At 39.1% G+C, this 20,541-nt stretch overlaps 1 protein-coding gene across 7 annotated transcripts in view; it reads right to left on the reverse strand.

Moving 5' to 3' along the window:
- LOC116632343 (cytochrome P450 20A1) overlaps nucleotides 1-18,918 on the reverse strand; it is a 75,337-nt gene extending 56,419 nt beyond the window's left edge. The window contains exons 1-6 of one of the 7 annotated variants that reach the window (XM_032404270.1): nucleotides 18,525-18,614; nucleotides 17,810-18,128; nucleotides 10,329-10,378; nucleotides 9,548-9,552; nucleotides 9,386-9,450; nucleotides 6,170-6,312 (exon numbers count right to left, since the gene is read on the reverse strand). In XM_032404270.1, coding sequence (XP_032260161.1) covers nucleotides 6,170-6,295 — 126 coding nt within the window. In that variant the 5' untranslated portion in view covers nucleotides 6,296-6,312; nucleotides 9,386-9,450; nucleotides 9,548-9,552; ... (1 more) ...; nucleotides 17,810-18,128; nucleotides 18,525-18,614. Of the gene's footprint in view, nucleotides 1-1,530; nucleotides 1,652-4,123; nucleotides 4,410-6,169; nucleotides 6,313-9,385; nucleotides 9,553-10,328; nucleotides 10,379-17,805; nucleotides 18,129-18,524 lie in introns of those variants that run through there. The other 6 variants (XM_032404261.1, XM_032404292.1, XM_032404286.1 and 3 more) reach the window with 6 other exon arrangements.
- Between the last annotated feature and the right edge of the window lie 1,623 nt (nucleotides 18,919-20,541).

A 20,541-nucleotide genomic window follows, 5' to 3' on the forward strand; every position in this document is an offset into this window, starting at 1 on the left:
TAAGTGGTGGTAAAGTCTTTTTTTCTTTTTTCCTTTCTCTTTCAGCCACAAAAATTTTGTTATGAATACTGTCCCTTGTATCACATTACTGTATAGCGATTTGCCCATAGCTTCATCTACTTGTTTGCACAGTCCTCTATAAAACAATGCAAATATTACAAAAGACTTATGCAGGATTTTTCTCTAGGCACATATCTAGTACATCTGCTAGAGGATTATGTGAATCTCTTCTAATTTGTGAATCTTGACCAGTTTATACTTGGTGAAAATTCTAACTACCTGTTGATGAGCTTCATTTGATAGTTCAGTGTTACATACTGACTTATTACCGCTGGTAATGTCTAACTCTGTGATAAATCCTTTCATTCCTAATAGACTGCTTTTTTTAGACAATCCCTTCCAATTTTTTCATGTGTGGCAGATGTGCATTTACATGTACGACAGAATTACCCAGTGGCTGAATGACAGGAATGTGTCTATGCTAGACTATTCTTTCACCAACTATATTTATATGATACATAAGCTGTAAAGACTATCTATGATATACATATCTTTGATATACAAACTTATTATAAAGACCTGAAAAATGTATACTATCAATCTTATCATGTGTCATGAATAAGGATACAATATAATTTAGACTTCTTCAGAATATTCATATTAAAATATCAAGCCAATTTCAACTAACATAAAATTAATTATATTACAGAAAAATAAGGCTTGAAAAAAAGTGCACCTGGAGGCAGACTTACAATTCAAGAGATAAGATTTTAGAGTTTATATCAGCTGTTCAGAAAGAACACAAACTTTCTTTTTGAAAAAAATCTTTAGGTAATTTTTTTTAAAAGATTTTATTTATTTATTTGACAGAGAGAGACACAGCAAGAGAGGGAACACAAGCAGAGGGAGGGGCAGAGGGAGAAGCAGGCTTCCCGCGGAGCAGGGAGCCGGATGCGGGGCTCGATCCCAGGACCCTGGGATCATGACCTGAGCCGAAGGCATACGCTTAATGACTGAGCCACCCAGGTGCCCCTAGGTAATTATTGTGAACTTATTAGAACTTCCAAAAGCAAATGATTTTTAATTCCCACCTTACACTAGGGTATTATTGTGACCACAAGCTTAAAAAAGATTTTGAAAAAAGAAAGGAAAAAAACTAGCCAAGCAAAACTACATCCCAGGGTAGCAGAACCGAGCTACAGAAACAATGTGCCAGACTGGGATGGTATCCTGGTCCTACTCTTTACTAGCTGTATGACCCTGGACTAGTTAATTTAACCACCTGTAAAAAGGGGCAAATAACAATACCTATTCACAAATTGTTGTGAGGCTTAAATGAGTCCATATAAGCTATTAAACCAACAAACTCAAAAATTTTCGCTATTAACTATTACTAAGCTGTCAATTAAGAGGATTCTGGACAATAGTCCTAAATCCTAAAATCCAGAAATACTTGTTAAATCAGAATTTTTCCCAGAAGTAAAGGAGAATATGGGGTTTTAGCATAGAGAAGAGAGAAGTTACACTCACAGAGTTAAAGTGGAGGTTTACACACAGCCTTGGAGCAGAGATGGCCAGGACAGGAAGGAGCGAGAAGTCAGAGGACGAGGTTTGAGAAGATTAGAGAAGAATCAGAACACAGAACTCAGATCTGAATAAAAAACCAAAAAAAGGCAAAAAGTTTATCATGTCAATATGAAGGGTACAACTTATTTTGGGGTGGTAACTCTGGTAACAGCACTATTCTCTCAAAGAAAACTCTCGGTAGGGAGGAGGAAGGTGCTCTGAGAGCAGCACTATTCAATCATGTTCTTCCTGATTCAACATTTAGCTGGTATTTCTGACTAATGCCTAAGCTAAGTAACAGTTGGCTTGTACTATGGGGTTGACAATATAAACCTGAAACACATTTCTTACATTTGGACCCAATCTATGAACCAAAACTTAAAAATATGATGGCAAGAAATGTGAAAATTGGGAAATAATTTTCTATCTTGATTTGCCTTTAATTGGGCAGGAGGAGAAAAATCTGGAATACAGAGCAACAACACAAAAGAGTGAAAGCTTGGGAAATAGAGCTTATGATAAAAGATTAAAAAGTTAGAATTACTTAGTTTGATGCAGAGAAGAAAGAATAATTAAAGCTCTTAACAGTAAATATTACTAAAAAGAAAAAGGTATTTCTATCAATGAAAGCAAAAGAGAAATGGGCAAAACTCCTTGGAGATATACAATTAAATACAAAAAGATGTTGTTTACTGACAAATGTTAGGTGTTTAAACAGAAGAGAAAAGAAGATTCTGACTGGTGAATGCTTAGAGAAAGGCAACATAACTGTTTCCAGGGAGGACAATGAGGGATGACAGAAGAGCCATGACAACCCAAGCAGGCAGCCGGACAGGCTTAGAGACCATGATGTGAACACAGGCCAATATAGAACCTTGAGACACCAAACAGGAATGAGAACAATGAGAGGGTGGGGATTTGGTATATAAATCTCTTGAGGGCCCTGAAGAAATAGGAACTGGAAGGAGAGAGACTAATCAATATCCAGCCATGGTTAAAGGCCTTGTTTGGTCTGTTTTTAGGAGGAAAACTCTCCAGAGAGGAGCCAATGTATTAATTAATGCTTCCAGTAAACTCAGCAAGCCAGTCTCAAGTCTTGAATAGGAAGTGTGATTTTCAATTAAAACTCTGATAAGGAAAAAATGGCATTAAGCATTTATCAAATGTTATTTTTAATAAGTGGCTAAGAGTCAATAATACATTCTCTTAACAACTATCAGGTATTCTATAACTCAAAAAAGTTACACTGCTAGGCCATTTAAAAAGCATGTCCTCATTGGTATGATGTCTGGAATTTGCTTTAAAATAATCCAGAGAGAAGATAAGGGAGGTAAGTACGGGCAGAGATAAAGTAAGATTGAGTCTAATTTGATAACTATTAAAATTTGGTGATAAGGACATGGATGGTCATTATACTATTCTACAGTTATTCCTTTAAATTTTCCATGATTTTAAAAGTGATTTACTTTATGTAATGCAAGAATAAGTGGGGTGTGTTTGTGCTCTTGGGAGTGAATGTGGATTTAAACTCTACAGAACAGAAAAGACTTCTATATAACCCTCCAAATGAGACAGATATAGGCCCATCAACTATAAAACCCCAATCTTCGGGTCATGAGTTCAAGCCCCATGTTGGGCATAGAGCTTACTAAAACAAACAAACAAACAAACAAACAAACAAAAACAACTCACATAAAAGAGGGAATGCATTATGAAAGTTGGAAACATTAAAAAGGAAGTGTTTCAGAGAGGCAGGAAAAACATAAGCAAGGAGAAATGTTAAGAGAACAGAAGAATTGGGGAGGAGGATGAACAGCAAACAAATGGTAGGAAAATCTACTTCTCAAGCAAAAAAAAAAGAAAAAAAAAGGAGAGGTATTTCTTGAGTAACTATTGTGTCCTAAGACCTGTTGTTAGGTATTTTACATCGTCTCACATAATCCCCACAGCAAATTTGTAATGTAGATGTTATTGAGATGAGGAAATGAAAGCTCACAAAGGCTAAGTAACACACAATCATGCAGACACTAAATGGCAGAAGCAAGATTCAATTCAAAGCTTCGTGCCCAAGCATAATCTTCACACTATAAAATAATGCTATTTCCAATGAACTTCATTAAACATACAACAAAATAAATAACTTCGCGTGAGGCACATACATTAGGAAAAAGTAGGTGGAAAACACAATCGAAGAAGGGAGAGAGAGAGAAAAAAATCCATTTAATTTTGTCATATAAGTATGTTCAGGTTGTTACTGTAGTTTAGAGAAGGTGCATAGAGAAGGGTACGTAACTAAACTGGGGACTAGAGGAGGAGTTAGCCAGGCAAGATGAGAAAAATGTTTCTTGAAAGAAAAGAGCTAGACTTATATTTACTGAGGGTCTACTCTACACCAAGAGCCAAGTATACAGACATAATTAAAATAGACCCTCCTTTTATGGAGCATACAATTTAGGGCACAGACATTCAAAGAATTACACAAAATGTAATTAACAAGCGAAAAGTGTTGTGATGGGTAAGTACAGACTATTATGACAGCAACTAAAAGGGGACCTACCTAGGGACAGTGGAATGATCAGAGACAGCTTCCCTGCGGAAGTGACATTCAAACTAAGAGCTGAAAGATGAACATGCATTTACTAGGTGTGTGGGTGGTTAGAACTGGCAATCCAAGTAATGGGAACAGCATATACAGAGGTCTTGAGATGGGAAAGAACAGGTATAGAAAAGAAAACCAGTGTGGCTACAGTATAAGCAAACGAGAATGGGAAATGAGACTGGAAAAGCAGGCAAGCTAAATCACAAATGTTCTTTAAAACTGCATTGAATAGGGGCGCCTGGGTGGCTCAGATGGTGGAGCATGTAACTCTTGATCTCAGGGTTGTAAGTTCAAGCCCCATGTTGGGTGTAGAGATTACTTAAAAATAAAATCTAAAAAAAAAAAAAGTGCAGAGTCTATAACTATCCATATAGTATGATGCTGACCAAAATTCTACGTGTACATAAAAGACTAAAATGATAGGAAGGATTTTAAAATGTTAAACATGGGGGCGCCTGGGTGGCTCAATCGTTAAGTGTCTGCCTTCGGCTCAGGTCATGATTCCAGGATCCTGGGATCCAGCCCTGCATCGGGCTCCCTGCTCAGCATGGAGTCTGCTTCTCCCTCTGTCGCTCCCCCTGCTTGTGTTCCCTCTCTCGCTGTGTCTCTCTCTGTCAAATAAATAAATCTTAAATAAAATAAAATAAAATAAAATGTTAAACATGGTTATCACTGAGTAATAGATAGCATTAAAAATGTTTATTTTTTCCTTAAGACTTCCCTAATTTTTCCATAGTTTATAAATGACTATCAGAAAAAAAGTAAGCATAATTTTAGTTATTTTTGGAAAAGTTTTAATGACATGATAAAATGTTTCTGATATATTTTTTAAAAGATATATTTATTTTTAGAGAAAGAAAGAGAGAGAGAGAGCACGAGCAGGGGAAGGGGCAGAGGGAGAGGGAGGGGGAGAATCCTCAAGCAGACTCCCCATTGAGTGTGGAGCCCAATGCAGGGCTCAATCCCAGGACCCTGAGATCATGACCTGAGCAGAAATCAAGAGTCGGCTGCTTAACCAAATGAGCCACCCGGGTGCCCCTATGATATGTTTTAAAGTGAAAAAGCATATAAAATTGTACATACAGTATGATTTCATCCATATATACATCTATAGTGAAATTATGGATGATTTCTTTAAAGTTAGATTTTCCGTGTTTTCTACAGCAACCATGTATTAATTTTATAAATTCCATTATTTTTAAAGGGCACAAATGGATGGATTAGTTTTGGAGAGAAGAAAGGATTCTTTAAGATTTAAAATGAGAAGTAAGAACAAAAGATTGAGAGGGATAGAGTTTGTTGGTGGGGAAGTTTACAGGTAAGGGACTCTATGGTCTCAGCAAAGCAGGAGGCAAGGCCACCTATAACAAGGAAAGGGGTTGGTTAGGACTGGCAATACTAAAATAAGGGTGAAGGTTTGGAACAGTCCTATTGGGACACAGAGAACTGTCAGGTAGCACACAGGGCTCAGCCACGGATCTTTAGGGTCAAAAGGAAAATAGTATGGATTAGTATTGTTCTCAATCTTTGTATATAATTTGTGGAACTTCTTAAAAATGTCAGGTCCCTCTCGCAGTATGACTCAGTTTGTCTATGCAAACGCCCAGTAATCCCATCATTCCAACTTACACAGGGAGTATAGGTGTTAAGATTTCTGTTGTTGTTTGTTTTGTTTCAGAACTTCAGGAGAATAAAAATCAGCTTGGAAAGACAAGTAAGAGGGGTGCCTGGGTGGCTCAGTCAGTTGAGCATCTGACTCTTGATTTAGGCTCAGGTCATCAAGCCTGGCAGTGGGAATCCAAGCTCTGCAAGGAGTCTCCTTGAGATTCTCTCCCTCCACCCCTCCCCCTTGACATGCATGCTCCTCCCCCTAAAATAAATAAATAAATCTAAAAAAAAAAAAAAGACAAGTAAGAAAAAAAGTACCAAAGACAAGATACACTAATAGTCAAAGATATACCCTTATCTGTATTATAGAATTCTGGGCCAAACTTATCACCTTACCTTCAGCAGGAGAGCAAAATTACTCTGCAGAGAATTAGTCACACCATTTTCATATAATTTTTTCCTTGTGTGGTTTTCACTCACATTTGCACCACTAGATTGATACCTTAATAATGACTTAAGCATGGTTTCAAAAGGGTCCGCTGAAACAGACAAATTAAACATTTCTGAGTCAAAGTAATCACTCAGAAAACAAACAAAACAACAACAATAAAAACTCTAGCAGAAAAACAGATCAGGGAGGTAGGGGGTTGCAGCTGAGAGCATGGCAACTTTCTTCCCAACTCCTCTCACTATCTTTCCTATGTATGAACAGTTCAAGAGGCAATAAAAATTGGCAAGAATACAATATCCTGATTGGTAATTCCACTATAAATCATTAATACTTACATAAATTTTCTACCTACATGACAACCATATCTTTGACTTTATAAAAAGCTCATTCCACTGATTTTAAAGCAAAATTGTTGTTTGTGTGTAATGGTCAAGTATTACAGTTAAAATTATTTAGCCGAGTTCAGAAATTTCTTCTTTCTTCTTCTTCCATTTTTTAAGTGTTTCTTTAATGACTATTGTTTTCATACAAAAAATACATTGTCATTAAATTAACAATTTAACAATTAACATTAACAATTAAAACAACACTGGGGCGCCTGCGTGGCTCAGTCGGTTAAGCGGCTGCCTTCGGCTCGGGTCATGATCCCAGGGTCCTGGGATGGAGCCCCACATCGGGCTCCCTGCTCAGCAGAGAGCCTGCTTCTCCCTCTCCCCCTGCCTGCCGCTCTGTCTGCTTGTGCTTGCTCTCTATCTCTCTGTCAAATAAATAAACAAAATCTTAAAAAAAAAAAAAATTAAAACAACAGTAAAATACAAAGAAAATAAAATTCATCTAAATGTCACTACAGAGATACCGCTAAACATTTTCAAGATTGTTTTCTATAGCTGTCAACATTACTTAAGAGACAGAGACAGACAAAACGTATGTCAAATCTTGCAAAGAATACAATCCCTTCTTTCAGCGCACTTTACCAGTTCATTAGCATGATCATTTAAATAATGTTTACATGCTTCCCTTACTCCCCAAATTACACTATAAACTCCACAGAAGCAGAGACCATGTCTGGTTTTACTCATCTTTGTATTTCCTGACAGAGACATCCTTCCATGTTGTGGAAAACTTAGTGATTAAGAGCACAAACTTAGGCCAGACTGCCTACCTTCAAGTCCTAGCTCCATCACTAATTAGTTGTGTAACCTTGGGCCAATGACTTACTCTCTTTGTATCTCTGTTTTCATTAATATCTATTTCATAAGGTTGTCCTAAGGATTAAATAAGTTAATATGTGTAAATGGCTTATAACAGCGTTGGCATACAGTAGGCATATTTGATAAACAAAATAAATCCATGTCATCATATTAAAGCCTGAATATATTCTTTTACTCAGCCACTGAAAAACATTTAAGTTTGCTTCAAATTTTTATTGTAAATAATACTAATATGTCTTTTCTCATTTACATGAATATCAATTTATAACTTCCTTATGATATCACTGCTAAGTCAAAGATCCTGTCAACCTTCTCTCCCAGGTTTGTAAAATATTTACATCCCATGTTTCTCCATTCCCTCATCAACAATGAGTTTTGCCAATATTTTCCATCTCTTCCAGTCAGATAGGTAAAACTCTCATTTTTATTTGCATCCCACTAATTACTAATGAGGTTGAAATCTTCATTTGCTTACTGGGCATTTTTATTTCTTCTTTCTTAATTAACTTGTTTTTGCCCATTTTTCTACAACTGCATTTTATTTTTATTTTCTCACTAGTTTTTATTTACTTTATATATATGGGTAGTAAATAATTTCCCCATTTCTCTTATAAACTTTGTCATGGTACCTTTATGTTATAGAAATACAGTAATCAACTACTACACATCATGTGTAGTAATATGTGGCCAACACTTTCCCACCTCTCTCTTTTTCATCCCTTTTCAAGGTGTTTTTTATTGTACCGAAATTTCTCATTTTTATGTAGACAGCTTTACCTGTCTTGTGCTTGATGGCCCCTAGATCTCAAGTTATGGTAAGAAAAGGTTTATCAACACCCACCCCCAATTTAATACTTAACCATGTTTTCTTCTAATACTTTTATGACTTCAAATTTTAATCATTTGGAATTTATTTTGATGTAAAGAGTAAGGCAGGGATGCAGATTTATTTTTTCCAAATAGCTAACCAGTTTTCCAAAACCATGTATTACTTTTCCCCTTTATTATAAAATGCTCTCTTTATCATGTATACTTGGTTTGTCTAACTGGATTATCTACTCTATTCCATCAATCTGTCTAGCCTTATCACAGTACAAGAGTCTTTAAATTAATCTAGATTTATAGCACATTGCTCTACCTGATGGTACAAGTATTCCCCTCATTAATATTCTTTTCTAGATGTTTCCTGACTGCTCAAGTACCTTTACTATTACAGAAGCACCCTGGAACTATTTTTTCCAAAAAAATTCTGTTGGAATTTACATTGTTGGAATTTACATTACAATATACCTATAAACTGAAGGAAAAAATAATCATTTTACAATACTGTGCCTTAAATGAGGTAATAATTACAAAGACCTTAGCATAATGCCTGGCACATAATATAAAGCATTCAATAAATGTTAGCTATTCTTTTTTTTTTTTTTAAAGATTTTATTTATTTATTTGACACAGAGAGAGAGAGAGGAATCACAAGCAGGCAGAGTGGCAGGGAGTGGCAGAGGGAGAAGCAAGCTTCCCGCGGAGCAGGGAGCCCGATGTGGGACTCGATCCCAGGACTCTGGGATCGTGACCTGAGCCGAAGGCAGACGCTTAACGACTGAGCCACCCAGGCGCCCCAAATGTTAGCTATTCTTACCCATGAACAATGTATGGCTCTTCCTAACAGACGTTTATTCTTTTTTTTTTTTTTTTAAAGATTTTATTTATTTATTTGACAGAGAGAGAGAGAGAGAGAGAGATCACAAGTAGGCAGACAGGCAGGCAGAGGGAGAGGGAGAAGCAGGCTCCCTGCTGAGCACAGAGCCCAATGTGGGGCTCGATCCCAGGACCCTGGGATCATGACCTGAGCCGAAGGCAGATGCTTAACCATCTGAGCCACCCAGGCATCCCCAGATGTTTATTCTTAAAAGATAAGGATCAGCTAATTAGAAAAATAATTAAACTTACATGTCTTATTGGGGTTGATATGCTGCTTTAGTACATCAACGGTGCCCAAACTAACCACAAGGCGCCTGCCAAACCAGAAAGAGACCACAGGCCCATATCTCTCATGCAAATTAACCAGGAACTCGTGCAAACTTCCACTGTTCACAATATCTGGAAGATTACCATCCCTGAGAAAAGAGCAACATTTGACAAAATAACTTGGAAAAATAAGAAATTTAACTTGGAAGAATCAGAAAAACAATAGTTGATTCTGAATTAACTGTGTCAATAGAAGAGAGCAGAGGTGCATGGAATACAAATTACTGCAAAATCCCAAACTTAATTAAATTTGACTTCTCGTTTCTGTGGTTATATTCAGATATGGATTTGTCTGATATTTTGAGGATTTATAACAGTTCAAGCCAAGTAAGAAAGATACACAAGGAACATCTGACTCAGACAATGGAAAACGATCTAATTTTTGCAACATCTCATTCTGAGAAAGCAATGAACATCATCATAGGCTAATTTAAAATATCAGATCAGCTATGGCATTCTTTTCTTCTTTCCTTCTATCTTATTTTTCCATTTTTAATACTCTCTGGCTAGAGAAAGTGAAAACAATTAAACTTTTTCAAGATTTATGTGTGTGTTTTAACCTTTTATTATTTATTTATTCATAAGTAATCTCTACACCTAACCTGGGGCTCAAACTCACGACCCCGAGATCAAGAGTTGGATGCTCTACTGACTGAACCAGCCAGATACCCCAAAAGCAATTAAAGTTTTTTTATTTATACAGCCCTCTTTTCTGTTCTTAACAAAGTTCAGGCTGTATGCCCAGAGATAAATTTAGAGTACACAATGGAATTAAATAACCTCTGTAATCTAAAAATAGGTTTTAGTTTTAATCCCAAAAATTAAGAGTTAACTCTACTGAATTCCCAAAAAAATAACTACTCACTTTTCTTCAGTTGGAGTAATCCCCGGAATTCCTGCAGCTTGTCTAGAAGCCTTGGGAGAAATTTAAAAATAGTTTAGTATAATGATTTAGTATATAATACATAATTTAGTATATGATACATAATCGTATATCCCATAAATCATATGTTTTGCCAAGACATCTGCAGGACCTTAAGTGATGACTTTCTAATTTCGTTGAATCTCAAGAATGCTTTCTGTATTAAAATACAAAAACTGGGTTCGTTGTATTTAAAAGAATAATAAAAGAATAATCTTAATACCCTTCCTGTGTCAATTAACAAGCCGAAAAATTTAACATCCATTCTACATCAACCAGTACATAATTAAGCACCATTTTTATTGTTTTTCTGAGTCTATAAATGGTCCCATCTGTCTTAGTTTAAAAAAAAAAAAAATCAGGGCGCCTGGGCGGTTCAGTTGGTTAAGCGACTGCCTTCGGCTCAGGTCATGATCCTGGAGTCCCGGGATCGAGTCCCACATCGGGCTCCCTGCTCAGCGGGGAGTCTGCTTCTCCCTCTAACCCTCGCCCCTCTCATACTCTCTCTCTCTCATTCTCTCTCTCAAATAAATAAATAAAATCTTTAAAAATAAATAAATAAAATTTAAAAAAAAAATCAATGTCATGCTTACAACAGATTCATTCCTAAAATAGTTCTCCTCTTCCTAGTCAAAGAATTTACCAAAATACAATATGATACTCATCTTTTGCTTTAATGTAGTCATTATTGTCAGGGAGGTGTGTGGCATGCAAACAAATAACAAAATAATTCATAGCAAATTGTTCAAGTAACAACCTCTAACAAATGAACTGGGGAGGGGCGCCTGGGTGGCTCAGTCGTTAAGCATCTGCCTTCAGCTCAGGTCATGATCCCAGGGTCCTGGGATCGAGCCCTGCATCGGGCTCCCTGCTCGGCGGGAAGCCTGCTTCTCCCTCTCCCACTCCCCCTGCTTGTGTTCCCTCTCTCGCTGTCTCTCTCTCTGTCAAATAAATAAAAATTAAAAAAAAAAAAAAGAAATGAACTGGGGAAAAGTTTGGGGAATTTTAATATTTAACAATTTTGTACTGGGTTTACAGTTGCTGTGTTTGGGATCAATGTTATTTTTTATTTAACTTTATGACAATCATACTATTCTTATAATAGGATTTTTAGAAAATAATTTTTAAATAAACTAAATATTTACAGAGAAAATAACCTAAAATATTTACTCCAGAATCAATTCTGAATTTTGTCAGTAATTTTGACTAATACTAATCAGAGTTTACCTATCTGGCATTCTGCCCTTTTTTACCTAATTAACATTATATAAGTAAATGAATAAGTATTTCCTTATTTGAACATTTTATTTTTTTATATCTTAATGAAAGGAAAATGTTTCTTTTTTTAAATTTTAATTCCAGTACAGTTAACATAGTGTTATATTAGTTTCATGTGTACAACATAGTGAATCAACATATTTTTATTTATTTATTTATTTATTTATTTATTTAAAAGATTTTATTTCTTTATTTGACACAGAGAGACAGAGGCAGAGAGAGAGAGAGGGAGAAGCAGGCTCCCCACTAAGCAAGGAGCCCGACGTGGGGCTCGATCCCAGGACCCTGGGATCATTACCCGAGCCGAAGGTAGCCGCTTAACCGACTGAGCCACCCAGGCGCTCCAACATATTTTTTTTAAAAGATGTATTTATTTTGAGAGAGAGGGCACATGCATGCATGCACACAGAGGAGGAGAGGGAGGGAGAGAGAGAATCTCAAGCATACTCCACACCGAGCATGCAGCCTGATGTGGGGCTCGATCTCACAACCCTGAGATCATGACCTGAGCCAAAACCAATAGTCAGACACTTAACCAACTGCTACACCCAGGTGCTGCTGATTCAACATACTTGAACATTTAAAGGCTAAACTATGTACCATCATGTAGCTGAAATTGCTTAATCATTTTCCTACTATACTGCTATAAACATCTGGGCTATTTTAAAAAAAAAATTTATTGTTATGTTAATCACCATACATTACATCATTATGGGCTACTTATTTTCTTTCTTTTGTTTTTTCATTAATATAAGTAGTACTATAAAAATCTTTATACAATTTTACTTTTTTCCTCCTTTGGGGTATGTATGCCAAAAGAGAAATACTAGATTGAATGGTACTAACTGAAGAGTTTTATTGTTTCTGTTAAATGCTACAAGAATGCTATCTAGATAACAGTATGTGTAACTTGTATTTAACTGATAATTAAATCTACACTGTATTCTGTCCTACAGTCTCATCAATGACGGAAACTTGTCAAGTTTAATTTTATAAATAGTAGGGAAAAGGATGGAAGGAACTCCATAATTAGAAAGATAAAGTCAGTGGTAGAAAAAAAAAAATCCTACTTTTCCCCCCGGCTAAAATTATTAATGACATAACAAGCTTCTTGGGGTGCCTGGGTGGCTCAGTCGTTAAGCGTCTGCCTTCGGCTCAGGTCATGGTCCCAGGGTCCTGGGATCGAGCCCCACGTCGGGCTCCCTGCTCGGCGGGAAGCCTGTTTCTCCCTCTCCCGTTCCCCCTGCTTGTGTTCCCTCTCTCGCTGTGTCTCTCTCTGTCAAATAAATAAATAAAATCTTTAAAACAAAACAAAACAAGCTTCTTGATTTCTCTTCAAACATGATAGACTGATAACATTCATCAACTATCTCTTCCTCCTGAAATCCCACTAAATGAAAGTGAAGAAATAAAAAAGGAGAAAACAAGGATAAAGAGAATGGGAGAGGAACAATTCAACACTTTTTTTGGAAGTGTTAAGCTGCTGGAGAAGTGATTAACTGACATAGTTGAGAGGCCTCCTCTGGGGGTCTGCAGAGGAGAAAGGAGCATTCCTACAAAAAAGCAATCAGATTTGTTCTCAGTAACCAAAAGACAGGGTAAGACACAAGGCAAGACATAGACTCTAACAATTCTTGAAAAGTTGGTGTACAGATCCCTGAGACATCTTAGGTGTCTTTCTCCATTCCTGTGATTACCAACTGTCTAGAAGGAGACTTCGAGATTCCAGACTCAGGAAAAACAGGATGGGAGGGTGGTAGTCCCTATAATTCTAAGGGAAAATTATTTCCCACCTAGAATTTTATACCAAGCCAAACTAGTATTGAAGTGTAAGCTTGAACAGAAAGATTTTCAAACAAGCTAGGTCTCATAAGATGTATTTTCCATGCACACGTCCTTAGGAAGCTTCTGGAAATTGATGTGCTGCAGCACCTACAGTAGTGAAATAGGAAATAGGGTATACAACACAGGTGAAGAGAATACCCACAATGACAGTGAAAGGACAAGAGCTAAACTGAAGGAGATTGTAACCAGTACCAACTGGGAAAGGATGATGGAAAGCTCCAGAATGGATATGTTCATGGGAAAGAAAACGCAACTGATGCCTTTGAATATTTGGACAGCTTCACAAAGTAGTGTTATGACAGAAATGTTGAAATATTTGGAAAAAAACTACTGATAGGCAGGAGTGAATAAACTCTAACAATGTGGAAATACTAAGTACAATCCTTCCCCGCTAGCCTAATACTGCCTTCTACAACTCCATCAGCAAACCGGAAGAGGGAGCCTTAGAAATCTGTATAGACTCTGGATAAAATGGCTCCTAGATCAACCTCTATCTACACTTCATCAGCAAAAATGAAGAGTGAACCCCAGAATGCCAGGTAAAATGCTCTCCTGCCCTTTACTACATCCACATCTCCCAAAGAGCCAAAACGATGAGAGGGATCCCAGAATTGGCATGTACCCGGACAAGACCCTGCAAAACTTCAATCTCCCCAATTCATAGCCTCACCCTACCATCTGCCTTGAGACCATCCACAATGTTATTATGACCTTTTTCCTTATTTATATTAGACACCACACAAAGGCCAGGACTACCATCCCCAGGTCTTCCCTCATCCCGCACTCCTATTCCTACAGAAGTTTATCCTCTTTCCCTGATCCATCTCTCCCCTACTCAAGCCTCTACCTTACCTCAGCAACATTCCCATGGTCATACATTAGATTTTTTTTGGAGGTGGGGAGGAAAAAAACATCCAAAATTTATTCTTCAACAAGACAGACAGCGTCAGCAGGTAAAACTACAGGGGTTTCTCCATAGAGCATACATTCACAAGGGCATTATTTCCTTAACAGTGAGAAAGCCTCGGGTGTGTTCTCTGTAACAATATCCACTGCACAGTGTAAACAGGTACTAGCATTGTGTTCGCTTACAATTCCAGGAGAAAAGGCACAATGTAGCAAAAAAAAAAATTTTTTTTTGGATCTTAAAGTCAGATGCAATAACACAGACAAACTTTTGATAACAGTCTTGATCAACTTTTCCACAAAGAGAGAGACTTCTCCATTCAGAAATTAAGGTCCTTCTTTCTCCTTCCTTGTTAAACCATTAGACCACGTTTCAGCACTACATATACAAAAAGGGGGGAGTTTAAAAAAAAAAAAAGAATCACGAAAATATCTTAAACGTCCAGCTGCTCCCATCACACATCAACTCAGGTTTAAGACAGACATCAGAAAACTTCAGTGGTCAGAAAATAGGAAAATAGACACTATGGCTACAAAAATAAAAAATAAATGAGGTAGATAAATTAAAACTTTCACGCTCGTGGCTTGCCTGTTCCAACTTCGTAGCCGTCATGCAATACTCAAGAACAATCTCCATAATAACTTGGCATAAGCTGCACCAAGGACATTTTTGTAGAAATTGGTATGTGAACCCGTGAGAAACATGCCCTTCCGTGAGTTTCTTCAAGAATGAAAACTCGTTCTTCAACTGAGTAGGCAATGGTGAACCAAATTAAGTCACCTGAAGGTCCCTGCTCAGGTGCCCACTTCTCCCGGTGGCTCAGGAAGGAGGCATCTGGAAAGCAAGGCAGTACACTGACACTCTTGGGGCTCCAACTGAACTGTATTTAAACAGGCAGCAACACGCATTGTCTCCCTAAGGACTAAAATCAGTCCATTTGAGGGCATCCTACTTAAGGTTCCAAGGTTGAAGGGATTTTGTAATTCTACAATCTTAGTTTAAGAAAAAGTACATTCAGGGAAAAAAAAAAAGAAAAAGAAGAAGAAAGGATGGGTGCAGGGTTGACATGACCAAAAACTTCAACATCTCCAGAGTTTTAACATCAAGCATCCAAATCTCCAAGCACCTCCTATCTTTCCTTCTCACTATTTTATTTTTAGTATCTTCACTCCAAAAACTATTTTTACCCCAAAAGTACTTTTAAATCACCCACTCATATATTCATTTTCCACTTTACCCAGCTCAGATTCCATGGTCTGTCATTAGAAACATTACTTTGCCCTGTATCCTGGTATCATAGCAAAACACCAATTCTAATTATAATCCAACATTTGATCAACTGCCCCTGAACCCACAGAGCTGAAGAAAAAAACACAACCACGCTGAAGAGTCTTATTTTAATTTCATGAACCTCAAGTGAGCTGCCTGGAAGTCATACACTTCCCTAGTCCACTCCATAATCTTCTAGATGGCTATTTTGCTCCTTCTCTCTCTTTAAATCCCCTATCCTCACCATTAACTGATAATCTTGCTTCTATTCCATTGAAAAAGTGAAAGCAATCAGGAGATAACTTCCACACCACACTACCATCTGCCTACATGTGTGCCCATATATTCCGCCCTCTTTCCTATTACTGTGGATGAACTGTCTACGCTTCAAATGAAACATTCCCCTCATTGCTCCTCTGTTACCTCTATCTCTGTTACCACTCTGCTACCCCTACCTTGGTCCAAGCCAGCTCCATATCTCACCAAAATTATTATAACAGCCAAACTACTCTGCCCACTTCTACCCTTGCCCCAGGCCCCTAAGTCTCTTCTTAACATAGCAGTCAAAATGATTCTTTTAAAATTTAACTAGTAAAACTAAATTTTAATTCCCTTACATTTAAAATGTCACTCTTCTGTTGAAACCCTCCAGTGGCTTACCTCAGAATAAAAGCCAAGTCCATAAACCAGCCTGCCACAAAAATCTGCCCTCCCTCCCCATCATTCTGATTTTAACTGACTAGTCTCTTCCTCACTCCACTCCAGCCACACTCGTTCTTGTCTTCCTGGAACACACTAGTATGGTTCCCCCTGAAGATGTGCATTTGCTATTCCCTTTGTCTGGAATGCTTTCTCAGATACCTGAATGGCTTGTTCCCTCATCCCCTTCAGGTCTCCACTCAAATTTCTCCTTATCTCTTGACCATCCTACTTTTTCTTTTAACTCCAGTATAATTAACCTACGGTGTAATATTATTTTCAGGTATACCATATAGTGATTCAACACTTCCATACAACACTTGGTGCTCATCAAGACAAGTGCACTCCTTAATCCCCATCACCTATCTCACCCATCCCCCTGCCCATCTCCCTTCTGGTAACTATCAGTTTGTTCTCTATAGTTAAGAGTCTGTTTCTTAGTTTGCCTTCCTCTTTTCCTTTTCTCTTTTTTTGCTTTGTTTCTTAAATTCCACATATGAGTGAAATCACATGGTAGGTCTTTCTCTGACTTATTTCACTTAGCATTATACCCTCTAGCTCCATCCATGTCATTGCAAATGGCAAGATTTCATTCTTTTTTGTGGCTGAATAGTATTTGTGTGTATATACATCCTCTTTATCTATTCATCTATTGACAGACACCTGTGCTGCTTCCATAAATTGGCTATTATAAATAATGCTGCTATAGAATAGAGATGCATGTACACCCCTTAACTAGTGTTTTTGCATTTTGGGAGTAAATACCCAGTAGTGCAATTACTGGATCACAGGGTAGTTCTACACAAGAAAGAAGTGTTGGCAAGGATGTGGAGAAAAGGGAACCCTTTGGCACTGCTGGTGGGAATGCAAGGTAGTGTGGCCACTCTGGAAAACAGTATGGAGCTCCTTAAAAAAACTGACCGTCCTACTTTAAAGTAACAACCCTACCTGTTGCCAACTTTATTTTGCTCCATAATGCTTAATACTAAAATACCATTTGTGTTTCTTGTTTAGATTACCTATTTCCTCTCACCAGAATATACATTCAGTCAGGAATTTCCTGCCTGGCTGTCACTGCTGTACTCCCAGTACATGGAACCATACTCGGCACACGTATTTGGTTGAAATAAACAGTGTTGCCTTCTATTAACTAATCAAAGGACAGTCTCACTTAAAGATTATAAAAAATTCAAGATCTGGAGCCATTAAACGTCTCGTTTCTCAGGAAAAAAAAAAGATACCGGATGTTCCGGATTGTGTAGTTGCAATATTCCAATCTGATCTATTTACCAGCTCTGAAAAGGACATTTAAGAAGGTGTTAGGTCATTATCAGTGATGTTTTGGCGTGTTCAGTTACTTTACAACTTTTTCCACAAAAACACCCCCTTGTTTTGTAGACAGGCGAAGAGATGATTGCTCACCTACCAGCTCCTTTCTTTCTCAGAATCACCCTCTGAGGCTGACAAAGGCAAGCAGAGAAAAGGAGGCTAGAACGAGATTCAGAGCTGAAGCCCAGCTGCTACGTCAAGCTCACGCACTAACCCACGGCAATGCTCATTCCACGGCTCCATTTGCTTCTGAGGCCCTGCGAAGAGCAAGACCGGTCTGGACCTTAAGGACTTTGGATTTCGGTCATAAACAGATGAAAAGATGGATGGGAAGGCAGAAGCCGCAAAAAAATGCTGGAAGAATCCTCGGGAAAGGACAAAGGAGAGGAGCATCCTCAAGTTTCCTCCCAGACACACTGGAAAATATAATTTGGGTTTGGCACAGTTATTGCCAAAAAAACCACCCAAAAGTACATTTCGCGCAGGCTGTAACAGAAGCGTGGCAATTCCGGGAGCCGGGCACTAAGAACCCAGGCGGCCACCGGCCTCCGAGCTCGCGGCGCCTGAGGGGTCGTGGGGCAGCCCGCGCCGCTCGCTTCCCAGCGCTTCCCAGCGCTGCCCGCGCGCGCGCGCGCCCGCTAAGCGTCACTTGCTCGGGAGCTGCCCCCGCGCGCAGCGGGAGCCGGAGCGAGAGCGGGAATCCTCCCCTCCGGCCCACCCCCTGCGGCCCACTGCGTGCAGAGCGACGTGGGTGCGGGAAACACAAAGGCTGGGGCAGCGGCCAGAACCCCAGAGGCCGAGACGGCGGTTACCGGGTAGAGGTAGAGCACCGCTGCCACCAACGCCAGCAGGAAGGTAACGGCGAAGATCGCGAAGTCCAACATGGTTCTTCCGCCCGGGAGCCACGTCTCGGATCCCGCGCTCGGGGAGCAGCGCCTCAGCCTGGCCAGTTCTGCGGAATGGGCGTGTGGGCGGAGGCGCCCGGTGGACCTGCGAGCCAATGGGCCGCCGGGGGCGGGGCCGGGACAGGCGGGGCTGGCGGGGAGAGCAATGGAGCGCCGAGGGCGGGCGGCGAGGCTGGGGACGCACCCCAGGGCGGAGGTGACGGCCGACGCGGCATCACGGCGCGTCCCCGGGCCTTGGGGTCGGAGCCGCAGGGGAAAGCGGAGTCCGGGCTCCTAAAACACGTTAGCGGTTACCATCGCTCTGCCCGGACCAACACTTTCCCAGTGGATTTAAGATTAAAACCCGTAAACCAGGGGCGCCTGGGTGCCTCAGCCGGTTAAGCGACTGCCTCCGGCTCAGGTCATGATCGTGGAGTACCAGGATCGAGTCCCGCGTGGGGCTTTTCTGCTCAGCAGGGAGTCTGCTTCTCCCTTGACCCCCCCCCGCCATGTTCTTTCTCAAATAAGTAAATAAAATCTGTAAAAAACAAAAAACCCGTAAACCAGAGATTCTCACAGTGTGGCCCCCGGAACAACAGCACCAATAGCAGCACCGGGGAACTTGCTAGAAACGCTGATTTCCCTACCCTATCCCAGACCTACGGACTCGGACTCTGGGAGCGAGAGGGGTGTGTGTTTTATTTAACAAAGCTGTTGACCTTAGTGAGAACCACTGACCCAAGCTCACCTGGGCTGGGAAATGTCAGAGTCAAGCGCTGTTAGATGCTCCTTGTTTCGCGAAAGAATTTATTTGATGTGCTAATAAATGTGATTCCTAGACACTTTTTCTCGAGTGAAGGCAGTGAACTGTTCAGTGATGGGTAACTTCCGCTAGAGTTGCAGGAAATTGAAATTTCTAAGCTTCCATCTCCTTCGTGTAAAACAATGGAAATAATACCACACAGAGTTGCCCGCAGAAATAAATCGGATATTTTATGAAAAGTACTTAGCACAGCTCCTGGCAAAATACTCGTTAGTATTTAGCACTAGTTGTTCTGAGCATAAAAATACCCTAAGATCCCTCTTCTCTGTCACAGGATTCAAGTTTTGATTATGGATAATGTAAAGCAAGGCCCATTACTTACTGGTGCTCCATTTAGTGAACGCTCCTAGAAGTACAGATTTTATAGTTTTAACGGTACAAAGTTTTAACGGTATATAGTTTTAACGGTATAAAGTCTGTCTCTCTCTCTCTGTCTCACACACAAAGGCAGCAATTCGGTAAGAGAAATCATTCGAGATTGCATTTTAGAACATCTATGATAAATGACTTACTGCTTAAGCATGAAACATATCTCATTGAAAATGCCAACTCTTTTGGCATCTATAGCAAATGGAACAAAATGTTGCTATGTGATATTTCATTTGGCAGAAATTGTACTTTTAACTCTAGTTCCCTGTGTACAGATGTGTTTCCATCGTTCATTTTTAAGTATCTTCTTTGGAATTTTAAAGACATTTCCCGTGTAAATCATATTCCAAATAGGTTTTCAAAACAGTAAACATCAGATTTTTTAAGTGCCTAGTAGAGTTAAGTAACAGTAATCCTAGACACTAATATTCAAGGATATCTGGACTCCCCTTTAGGTTCTAAATTAACCTTTATATTGCCACAGACCCTCTGAACTTTGAGGGTCTGTGAAAAGAGACAAAGATTACAGAGGCTGAGCAGGACACACAATATTTTAGAGATTGAGTCTCTCAAATTATGCAACTACCTCCTCTTGTGTTCAAACTTTTGCCCAGATACTACCTAAAAATATTTTGTGAAACCATGTGTATACTTTCACACATTTTGGTGTTGACATCTAAAATTTTTATCTTGACTTTAAAGGATTAAATTTCCAGTATATTATAAATATTCACATTTTAAAATTATATCTCT

Source organism: Phoca vitulina, unplaced genomic scaffold (genome assembly GCF_004348235.1).
Source record: "Phoca vitulina isolate PV1807 unplaced genomic scaffold, GSC_HSeal_1.0 scaffold1, whole genome shotgun sequence".
Taxonomy (NCBI): domain Eukaryota; kingdom Metazoa; phylum Chordata; class Mammalia; order Carnivora; family Phocidae; genus Phoca; species Phoca vitulina.